Below are 11,865 nucleotides of genomic sequence, written 5' to 3' on the forward strand. Positions count from 1 at the left end.
GCACCACCCCCCCAAAAACATTATGCATTAATGCCCCAAAAGAATACCATCTACAATCACGACTTCACCTCTCCAAAAGGAAGATGTCAAAACAAGTTTTCTACAGAACATCATGTTATCCAACTTTTTCTGCCTGTGTGCCTATTTTGGAATCCCTAAGCTCCTGCACTGATTCAGAGAGATGCCTGTAGAGGCCAAGTTCTTTGCTGACTTGTGCCTCCATCCCAGCTAAAATGGCAGGTTATAAACTTTAGGAGGTACATGACAACACAAAAGCACAAGGATGACAACAACAAGCATAAACCACCTGCAGTAAAGCACTTGAAGGTTATAGAGCGCCTAGTAATTTGCTATTCTTTGCTCTTTTACCCTCAAATGTCATATCAGTTCCTTTTTTTTGGTTGACTGACTTTATCAAAGCAAATATAAGGTTAGGTTTATAGCCTAATAATTGTGTCTTGTGTCTTACAGAGACCCTAACCTACCAGTTCCTCAGGACACCACGTTCATCCACACTAAGCCTAACCGATTTGAGGAGGTCATCTGGACCAAGTTCAGCTCCAAGGACAAGCAGTACTTGCATATTGGCCTGAAGCCCCGTGTCAGAGATAACTACCGCGCTAACAAGGTGGCTTTTTGGCTGGAGCTGGTACCGCACCTCCACAGCCTTCACGAGGAAATCATTAACTCCATCACCACCCGTCTGCCACCTGGAGGCACCAGCCGCTGGAAGGCCCCTCATCCTGGCACTCGCTCAACACGGCACCCTGTGGTCTCTACCTACCCGCCGGATCCTGACCCTGACAGTTCAGAGAGGCCCCGCTATCCTCCCTTCCCCAGCGAGACGAGGGACTACTCCACCGAGCTGAGCGTAACGGTAGCTGTCGGCGCCTCGCTTCTTTTCTTGAACGTGCTGGCCTTTGCCGCACTTTACTATAAGCGGGACAAGCGCCATGAACTCATGCAGAGACGCCACCGCCGACTTTCCCCGCAACGCGGCACGACAATGGGCATGGGTGTTGGCATGGGAGTCGTAGGGGCCCCACCGCACAATGACCTAGCGCTGAGTCAGGAGGAGGAGCTAATGTCACTGCAGATGAAACAGCAGAGGGTGGAGCTAGAGCATGGGACCCCCTTACCGTCCCGCGGTGTCCACGGCGACCTGGAACCGCTGCGGCCTCCCGTGTGCCCACCTGACTACACGCTGGCCCTGCGGCGAGCGCCCGAAGATGTGCCACTGATGACAGCTAACACCATTACCATGATCCCCAGCACCATTAGCAGCATGCAGCCCCTTCACCCCTTCAACACTTATCCCCCTGTCCCAGCCCCGTCTACTACACCCGTCCCCAGCCACAGCAACAATGCTCTGCCACACCAACACTCCACCACCCGTGTATAGGACCAGGCACAAGCTCTGCTACCCCACTCTGGGCTTACAGAGATGCACCACACAAACTGCTCCATCCAAACTCCACCTTCTCTTCTTCTTTACTCTACTTTTCTCTTTTCTCATTAAGCCCTCAACTAAAGCTGCAGTTTGTAAGATACGAAGCAGTGAAATACCTCTAAACTGTAACCGTAACTCAAGGTGGGGGGGGGACTTGATTAAGAAAGGTCCTTTGCCAAAACACCGTCATACTAGATGCATACCGCTTTTCCCCGTCAACGCGCTTTCAACATCTGGTGCTTTGGAGAGCCACCAAACACGCAGCTTTAAGCTTGTAGCTCTCGCAGAGGGTTCTCAGGCTCATCAACAATCAGTCAGACATGTATTGTGGTAGCTCCGTTGTTTTGCGCATGTGTTGTTGTGTCAGTGTAAAAACTATGTTTAACGCCGAATGCAAATATTCATTTTCACTCATTTAGCAAAAAAGATAAAACAGTAGCGAGCAGCTTTGTTTGAGGCAACATATGTCCCGACAAGCTGCCTGTCATGAAGCGTTGATTCCCTGAAACTTACAAATTGCAGCTTTAAAGGCCCAATCTGGAAGTGAAATTTGGCACCCTGTGTTTAGCACTCTGTCCCAACAGCTGTCCCTCCTTTGTGATTTTTGGGGATTATTGTTTAGCGTGAAATGTATTTGACGGGCCTAGAAGGAAAAGGGGTGGAATCCACTGGATGGCGAATCACGACTTTTTAATTTTAAAATGCGATTTTATTAATTAGACATATATTTACTGGTTTGTTTGGTTGAGTTTTTTCTTTTTTTCTTTGGTTGTGATGCTAGCTGAATAACATAAAGCATCCCATGGAGATTAAGTTGCCCACGCTTTAAAAAAAAAAACCCAACCAAAAACAAAAGTGCATACTCACCACTGCTGCTTTCAAAACATTTCCAGATTGAGGCCTCAACTGTGGGGCGGTACAGGAAATTACTGAATCCCACTCACTTTGTGGGATGCAACCTGGAATCCAGGCTGCCCATTAGAAGTCGCTGCATTTCAGCCACACACACTCTAATCACATCCATTACATTATTTATCTTCATACCCACAATCTCTTTTGTCTCATTTAACCGCTTCTCTCGTTCTCGCTCTGCATCTGCCCTTGTAGCTCTTTTTATTAAAACCATCGACATAATCCATCTGCATTCCTTTCCTCTTTCTTGCAATCACTTCTAGACTCTCTTTTTCCTTTTGGAGTCTTTTATACAAAAACACAAGTGTAAATGATGTATTATTAATAAATTGTAAGGATATGAATGAAAAAAAAAGATATTCTGATATCTCGTTTTTACCAGCATTCTTGGTGCCAAGTACTGTGATAAAGTTCCTCTTTTACTGGCGTCCAGTGGACCGCCTGGAGAGGTCCACCCTGACTGTATCTTACAAAAGGAATTACCATAAAAAAAAGTGCCAACCCCTTCATCTTTAGTTTTGAACCACACACTTTTTTTAAAACTTTTTTTTTAAATTCCACTCAATGTTGCACTGTGGCTGGTCTCTTCTTTAAAGAGAAATCAGATTCAATATATCCTCTTTTTCTTTTCTTTTTTTTAAGGAGTTTTATTAACAACTTTACTGTGTGGGATATTTGTTGCATGTTTGGATTTTTTTTCTGGGTTTTTTTCTAGAAGTTAGCTTGTCATTTTGATGATTTGCCATTTATTTTATTTTGAAAATCTTTTCTTTTTTCTTTTTAATATCCCGTTTCAATATCAGCTGCACTTTGTGGTACTTCAGAAAGTATTAAAGTATTAAAAGATGAATATTGTGTAAAACTATGATTATAACAAAGAGAGTAAATATTTCCTCTTTATTTTTTTCATTCCCTAACACACCGAGGCTGTGCTGCAAAAACTACAGGAAAGACTGATGAAAGCCTTTATAACCCCCACCCCCTTTTTCCCCCCCTTTTTTTTTTTTTTTTTTTTTTGCTGTTTCTCTTTATCTTTTGCAATGTCGAGCTTGCACAGTCACTGTCTCTGAATCAACCTGAAGATAGCACTTTTTTTTTAAGTTAGGGAAAAAAAGAAATGACTACTTTACACAAAGAGTATAAATAAGGTCTTTGTCTGTGACTGGACATTAACCTCCCTCCTGCTTCAAAGTCTTTGAGGACTGCCCGACAGTTATCTTTTTTCCGTCTGCTCTTTTGTTGTCCCATGTTTCTGGCTTTTGCAAAAGGCAGGAGAAAGGATAAGATGTATTTATGGTCAAAAAAAAAAAAGGTGAGAGAGCCTTGTATGCGCGTTTCACATCTTTCGCACAATCCAACACGGACACGGGTCACACTCTGGACAATGAGGAGGAGGAGGAAAAAAACAAAACAAAAAAAACAAAGCAAACTAAACAGAAACAGTGACATTAGGACAAACGCTGGACAAACACAGTGCCGATGACGAAAATAGCGACAGTACGATCCGTCAGTGCGCAGAGGATACATTCTGAAAACCCAGTTTAACAGACATTACTCACACAACATAAACCGTGAACGCAAGGTGAGCAGGATCCCCCGTCCTCTTCCTCTCTTGTCCCCCTCCTTCCTTGTGATGTCCCGTCTGCTTAGGATAACCACACTCTGGAGCCAGACTGCCATCCCTCACGCTGGACTGGAGCAAGCTGCGAGGACAAAAGAACAACAACAACAACAAAAAAAGAACCCACCCAAAAAAAAACAAAAAAAGGAAAAAAAGAACCCAACAACACATAAAAACAAACTGTACATTTTTTTAAGTGTAAGCGAACAAAACTGGAATTTGTAAATATTATGTTTGTCGTTTGGTTTGACTGACTGGCCGGATCTTTTCTTTGTGACAACAGGTGCAAGTTTTGGTGACTTACATGGTTTTCAAATATGTTCGGTTCTCCTTTGTTTCCTTGAACTCAAGGTCAGGTTCCAGTAGGTTGTATGGGCACAGCGTGGTTGAGGGCAGCATGAACATGAAAAAGGAATGTCTACGGCTCAGGTTCGCATAGATTGTGATAAAAATAGTCTTGCCTAAAATGTGACGTACAGGCCTGACACTATTCCATCAATCATGAAGGCAGCTTTTGAGTGAAATGAATCCCTTCATTGGTTTAAAAAAAAAAAAAAAGAAAAGCCAAAGAACAGCTGTGGAGAACACACGAAAAAGGAGGAAATTGAGAAGATTTGTGAAATGAGGCTTGGAAAAAACAACATGTTAGTTCTTTAAATATGCTCAAAAATAGAAAAAAAAAGATTTATTTTTTTTATTTTTCTTTGTGATGCTGTTGAATTTACTTGTTAGTGTCTCACATTGTCTCGGGCATTGTCATACAGTATAACCTGTAATTGGGAAGTTGTGAAATCCTTTGTATTCTTTTAGTCTAATTTCAAACTCTAGTAACCACGGTGGTTGTTTTGCTACCTTTTTGCAATCTTGTCTGCACATTGAATTTTGGGGATTATTGATCCAGCTGTTTGTTAGTGAGTTTAAGTTAGCCACAGCATAAGAAAATGTGTGTTTTTCTTTCCTTCTTTCTTTTTTCCTTCTTTTTTGGAAACAAGGGATTTGGACGAGCCAACAGATAACGGAAGCACACTCACCAAGTTTACATGTTTACACTACAGTTTTGATGTTGGCTTAAGGTAAGGGGAGAAAGTATTACACCGATCCAAATATCTTCTTCTTCTTATATAAGATTTAATGCCAGAAAGGTAAAGTGAAGGCTTGCACCTGTTTGTCTGTTTCATTTGATTCAGTAAAACCTGCTTGAGGCTCAAGAGACTGTGAGAGAGCATAATGACCAGAAGGGGTTGAAAGAATTAAAGTTAATATTTCTATTTCAAATAGAGGCTATTACACACTGTATGTTGTGTATCTGAACTGGAAAACATTAAAAGACATTCTTAAACAAATGCTGTGCCATCGCTTTTATGACATGGCTGGGTTTGTACTGCTAAAAAGGTGTTTGTGGTTTGGCCACTGGGTGGCAGAGGAATTCTGCAGCATGTGAACACAACTTGGCTTCCTAGTATTTAAGTATCGCATTAGCAGGCAAATTCTAATTTACAGAAAGACAAAACATGGCGTCATTTTAGCCTTAGTGTAAAAAAGATGTTAGTTACTCTGATGTGAAGTTTCCGAAGTCCATTTTGAAGTCTGGAGAGAAGCATGTCTGCTATTGTTTCCACTGTTGTAAAAATAATTGGATGTGGCAAGGACAGGCAGGTGTAACTGTAAATCTGCATTCTCATTGGCTTCCAGTTTATGATTTACAAATTAGTAGACCATGAGCAGTTTTGTTTGTTTGTTTGTTTTTAATTTGGTTTGACCCAAAATGAATGAATGAGCCAATAAATTTGCCCGGAAGGTGTTTATAGTAGTCAAGATAGAAAGGACCAGAAGCTTTTTTTGCAGCCACAGCCACCTGCTGACCTTCAGATAAAATGCGAATTTAAAGCACTTCCTCTTTGCCTTCATATTTTGAACTAAAGCTTCAAAGTTTCGTCCATGTTTTAGATCATCTATGGTTAGAGTGAGTAAAAATTAATTCCTGGATTTCAGATTTAGTCACTGCCAAGAACCTCTGGTCTGGTAAAAAAAACAAACAAGAAACCAAAAAAAGCTATTTAGCTAGTAGTTATTTAGTAAGCTAGCTTAGTTTCATGCTAGCTAGCTCAGTTTCTAGCTTACAGTACTTAATGTTTGCTAACAGATGCAGAACTCCTGCCGAAAGAATTTGACAATGGAAAGAATCTGACTAATGTAAAACTTCAAAAAGGGGTTAAGAAGGCAAGAAAAATAAAGAAAGGAAAAAATTACAGAGTTAGTTGCTAGTGTTTTTGAAGGCATGTATTGTCCCACTAGAACAATAAAATAGAACAGGTCAAACATGCCCTATAACTTCACCTGGGTCCTGCAGTCATTTGTAGGTTTTAAGAACTGTCTACAAGACCAGGGTGGATAAATATAATTTTATCTTTAACGGACTCAATCAGGAGAAAACAAATGTATGTTTGGTAAGAAAGCTACATCTAAGATGAATTTGAATGTAAGGAATGTGCTTAAAAACATTATCTTTTGCCTTCTCACTTCTTCCAGTCCAACATTTTGATTGTATTCTTTAAACTTATCAAAGTGACTATGCAAAGCATTATTTTCTGATTCTATTTGTATTATGATATATCTATATTGGACATGAATATTACCATTCGTGACCCTGTATCAGGTTTAGCGTACGGCTAGTTTTTCATCTGTAGTCACCTAGCATTTTATGTCTTCTTTTAGCTATATTTTTCAGAGTGTAAACTCTGGTTCATTGTTTCCTTTCTGTTTCTGGTACCAAGAAACTACTTGAGTTTCTTTAGGGTGTTTCAAGGTTACATAAGTATTTTATTTAAAGACTTTGGACACAACTCTGTTTCCCTGTCTCGTGTTTTTGTACTTGCAGGGTGGCCAGTTCTGTGGTGTAACTGTCCTCGGTGTCATTCAGCTGCCTCTCCAGTGAGTCATTTGTGACACATACTGACGACAGTCCTGTTTTCCACTGCACCTGATAATGCTGATGTCCTCTTTCTACACTGTAGTGTTAGTGATCTTGGCCAGGGGTATTGCAGGAGAGAGATGTTGCACTCATAGAATTCTTAATTGAAATCTGCAGAAGAATTGAAAAGTAGTAGCACTTTTTAGAATTTTAGATAGTAAGATAAGTAAGACTTGGATAAAACCAAATAGGGGAAGAGGATGAAGTCTGCTAATTTTTTAAAAGCATTTTTCGAAAAAGATTTGACAGGTAATTCTATATATGTAGAATGTCTACTCACATCATTGCCAGTATTGACATCACTCACCATGGTTGGTTGAAGTTCGTTCATTTTTTCTTTAATTTCAAAGGAGCAGTTTGTTAATTGGCATTTGTGTGCATCTCCTTTTCTGTTGTGCCTGTGTGGTCCAGTTTGTGACAAAGTTCATTTAAAAATGTGCTTCAAAATAACTGCTCAAATAAGTGCCTAGAGCCATTTCAATATGCCTTGATTTAACTTCACCTCAGAGGGTAATGTGCTTTTTCCCATCCCTTGGGGACATAGAATGCAGTGTCTCCAACTTTAAGGACTCTTTATTCGTCATATACCTTAAAACCAACCTTCAGTGTCTCCCTCCCTGCTCATTTCTCATTCCCCAACTACATCACACAGCCTCTACCTTCTTCAACCCTGATTTCTGCTTTATTCAAACATAATGATGATGAGACTATCATAACCATCATATTACTTCTTAGTTGCAAAGAAGATTTTCATTATGATAGATTACAGTGTGTGGCAGCATAGTACCCGAGTCAAAAAATAAAACACAATTCTTTGACATGTTTTAGCTCTGCCACAACACTGCCAAGCCGTGCCACACATGCACCAAAATTAGAGCTCCAGCTAATTCTGTGCATTCTGGTAGATAAACCAATGCTTATCCAGCACACATGGTGTAAAAACCATTGCCTTTCGCTGACTTGGTTTTGCAGAATGCTCATCAAGCAGAGATATGGCTCTGTGTAATATTCGGATCCTCGTGGAAATGTCCTACTGTTAGTCTGCCATTTGGAGGGAAAAAAAAACTCTGGTTCATTTTTGCAGTAATGCTTCCAGTCTCACCACGCCATCAATAGCTGATGAAACCTTCTTCTTAAAAGTATAAGGCTACTCATCATTATGTTAAATAAACAGGAATGAACACAAACTGAGCTCTGATTGTGGTTCAGTTCATTCACATCCAAATAATTCTAATTTCAAAGCCTGGCATAACTTGGCAGTGAGGGTTTCATGCTAGGAACTGTCCTCTCATCTGTTTATTCAGCTGCTGGTACACAATAATTTGTTATTACAGCAAATACACCAGACTAATGCACTACTTTAGTTGGATAAAGCTAGCGGAACGCTTTCCATTCATTCAGGTCCTTATGTGAAAATAAAACCTCCTTTGCCAAAGGTAAATTTCTTTGGTATCAGTGGTCAGTAAATGGTTTAAGAACTTGTTGCTCCTATTTTTACATCTCCCCCGTCAGATTTATTCTCCAATCAACTGATCATCTTTTTTCCAATTCCACTTTTGGCACTGTAAGTGAAACACCTCGAAATCTTTACAGTGGACAAACAAAAAGGACAGATCATTGTTGCGCATAATGCTTCCTGCAGCTGTGTACAGGCTTCCGTGTTCAACAGTTTTAGATCAATATATAGGAATTCCATAATGAAAAGCCTGAGAACTCAAACTGGTATACAATATATTTAACAGGTTTACTAAACATCATCTTCATCATTTCTTTTATCTCAAACACCACATCCTTATTTATACTTTAACAACTGCTTTAATGAATACACCCCACAAGGTTTAGTATAATTCATAAATACATATCACAGCTGTTTAGATGCACATTAATGTAATGTCAGGTCTTTTGCTCTCTGAATATACTCACTTGGATGATGTTTTCTGAACCCTAAGTTTTTTTTCTCTGCACTAGATGGCAGCATTGAGCTAGAAATTATAGAGAACACATCAAAACTTTTTTTTAAAGGGCATCTTGTACGAGGATATCTTTACCAACACAAAGACAGAGCATTGCCTTGTTTTTTGAATGTCCTCAGAATGATCAAATTTAGATTGTTATAGTTCTGGTTTTCAATTTGAGAACTTTACTACAAATGTGGGTTTAAAAAAACATATATATATTCAAAAGTCTTTTATTATTTGTAGGTTAACTAACCGATTAAAGACACTAAAACCCAACAGACACCCATAAAAGTCAAATCCAGTTTTTATATCTGGACAGACAATGAAACTTGCTCCACAATATACCACAGGGAGGCTATTTCTGATCTAACAACACCCTTTCTTTGGCATTTTACAAGAATTTCAAGTAAATGACTCCAGTGGACAGCTGTTGTAGTGTAAGAGGAGCCTTTATGTCCGAAAGCACATTTCTGATTCTTTTTGCTGTCAGCTTTAAAACAAGAGCAGTCTGATAATGAATGCCTCTGCAAAAGCTGAAAAATTCCCTCTACACCATGAATGAGTGCCGCGATCTGTCCAGGAGCAGATATTTGTGTTATAATTCTTGAGAACATCAATATCATGTATTCCAGTTGTTTTCATTGCAGTTGGATATGACATGCAGTATTCAGTGTTAGGATTCGGGTAAAGAATCCTTTTTGAAAAGTTCATGTATCTGCATCCGGATTAATGCCAAAGTTAATGATAGCCTTATTGAAAACTTTTTACGCAAATGTGTCCATATACTTTTAGTATTTTACACAAAAGCAACACAAACTCAGTTTGGGATATTAGATTAGGACAATTTATTAAATGAGCCAATTCCCATAGCCTTCCACACAAGATTACATAACTGTATTGCAATCCTTTTCTAAATAGAGTAGTCCTCCTCTAAAGCCTGAAAACCATCACCCAGAACATTTTTATTGAATGAAGAACATTTCATTTTATTCTGATACGGACTCCTTTCTTAGATAATATCTTGCAGGACAAAATTTGAATTACCTTACTTCTGCTATCATTGTTTTTATTATTGTTAATGGCTGCTGTTAGGCTACATAAACCCATATGCACACAGAGGATGTAGCTGAGATAGCATTCAGATGGTGTGCTGCAGATAAAGAGGAAGGGGTGAGGGAGAGACACAGTTGTCGTAGAAGATCTGAAGGTTGGTGTCGACTTCGATGTTATTTCTCAGAAACATTTCAAGCTCCAGGACTGTCATCTCGTGGATGCTGTTGCCCTCTTTGGCGTTTTTGGCTAGGGCTGCATGGGATGGGAAGAGAACGCGAACGTCATGGGGCGCGTTGCGGTCATACTCGGTGCAGCAGTAAGCAGACCACACATCTTCGGGGATGGCCACGCGGTTCTGATTGTTGCGACGGATCATGTTGCCCCTGGTGGTCACTCCGGTGACAATGTAGGCAGTGCCACGGCAGAAGTTGTTAAGGCGCACCCGGATCCGCTCCTCGTACTCTCGCCAAGGCCCGATGTTAAACTCTCGTATCTCTGGGACCACGTTGGTCAGTGTGTAAGTGGCAGCGCGGTCGTGTGGACTGGACTGATGCTGGTCTGGGTTCAGGTGACCTCTTTCATAAAGAACCACATCAGAGTAGTCATCCAGCACTGCCTGGCTGTCCTCAAACTTCATGTGCAGGTAGCCAGTTGGGAAGGGCAACATGTTCCCATTGCCATCGAGCTCTGCCAGCTGGGGAAATGAAATAAAACTTAAAGCAGTCTTTAACATGCCAAGAAATAGCACAAGATACCCAATAAAAGTTCTTTATGCAAGGCCTTTATGTCCCTTTTTCTTTCCAATTTTGGCTTCCTTGAAAGCTTCTTTTTTAACAAGTGTGGAATATCTCATTAGGCAATGGTTAAAATTCAAGGATTAATGAATGAAAAAAAAAGTATTTTTGAAACACTAACCTGTGGCTCGTACATCCAGGGGTAGTCCACACGTCTGTCTCCCTCAGTTTTCTTGAAGGTATAAGCCGAGTAAACTGGGATCCTCTTAGAAGGATCGTACAAGGTCACATAACGGGGTTTGTCAGCATATCGCTGGCAGATCTTCTTCAGTTTGGTGTCGACAAAACCCCGCGGCGGAGTCCCCATATAGAGGGAGTCCTTGCATCTCTCCACATGATTAAAATCTTGAACAACTGTTGCTGATGTGAGACTACTGATTATAAGAGCACAAACTAAAGGCAGCTGCAGGATCTCCATGGTCAACGTGTCTCTTCAATGTCTCGCACTGTGCTCTCTGCAGAACTATGACAGCGTAGGGTGTACGGTTAGGATTTAAATGTCACACAGCAGATAGGCAAAGCAGGAAGTGTGTGCGCCAACGACAGGCCTTCTAATGGATGGTGGCATTGATATGCAGGTTTGCTGCAGTATAGGTCAAACATACAGTGTTTAAAGCTTATGGACCTGTTGTGGTTAGGTTAAGTGCATCAGCTATATTGACTTTTAAGCTAACTATCAAAACTTTTTTAATGTTCTTAATGAAGTCGTGGCTTGATTTTTGAGACAGAGGCCAATATCATACTGATGGCCTAATCAAATAAATTCAAAGAGGATAGCTAGGATGTCACAATGACTTATTTTTCCCAAGAAAAACTGTAATTGGTATTCACTCTCGCATAAGCCCGAGGTCTGCTGAACGATAATGAAACAGAGGACACTGGAATGTATTCAGGAAGATGCTACTGGAGGAATCCTAAAATGCAAATCCATCTAATCTATGTTGGCGATGAACAAAAGGCTCACAGTCCAGAAAAAGGCACTACGTATACACGTTTCGCAGTAAAGTACTACTCACCGTGAAGCATGGATAAGCCAGAGGCATGAACAGATAAAGGATGGAAATTCAGCTACATAGTGACACTTGGTAACTATGTCATTCTCCTGT

The 11,865-nt window shown here is 40.4% G+C and overlaps 2 protein-coding genes across 3 annotated transcripts in view; one reads left to right on the plus strand and one right to left on the minus strand.

The window, feature by feature from the left end:
- nlgn2b (neuroligin 2b) overlaps positions 1-5,326 on the plus strand; it is a 66,237-nt gene extending 60,911 nt beyond the window's left edge. For both annotated transcript variants that reach the window (XM_026181505.2, XM_026181506.2), the window contains exon 9: positions 472-5,326. In XM_026181505.2, the coding sequence (XP_026037290.1) occupies positions 472-1,402 (931 nt within the window). In that variant the 3' untranslated portion in view covers positions 1,403-5,326. The remainder of the gene's footprint in view (positions 1-471) is intronic.
- Positions 5,327-9,733: 4,407 nt separating this feature from the next.
- Positions 9,734-11,231, minus strand: LOC113031165 (endonuclease domain-containing 1 protein). Its single transcript, XM_026183103.2, has 2 exons — positions 10,881-11,231; positions 9,734-10,659 (listed from the first exon to the last, which is right to left on the minus strand). The coding sequence occupies exons 1-2, from the start codon at positions 11,175-11,177 to the stop codon at positions 10,051-10,053; spliced, it is 906 nt and encodes a 301-aa protein (XP_026038888.1). The 5' UTR covers positions 11,178-11,231; the 3' UTR covers positions 9,734-10,050.
- Between the last annotated feature and the right edge of the window lie 634 nt (positions 11,232-11,865).

This window comes from Astatotilapia calliptera, chromosome 10 (assembly GCF_964374335.1).
Source record: "Astatotilapia calliptera chromosome 10, fAstCal68.1, whole genome shotgun sequence".
Taxonomy (NCBI): domain Eukaryota; kingdom Metazoa; phylum Chordata; class Actinopteri; order Cichliformes; family Cichlidae; genus Astatotilapia; species Astatotilapia calliptera.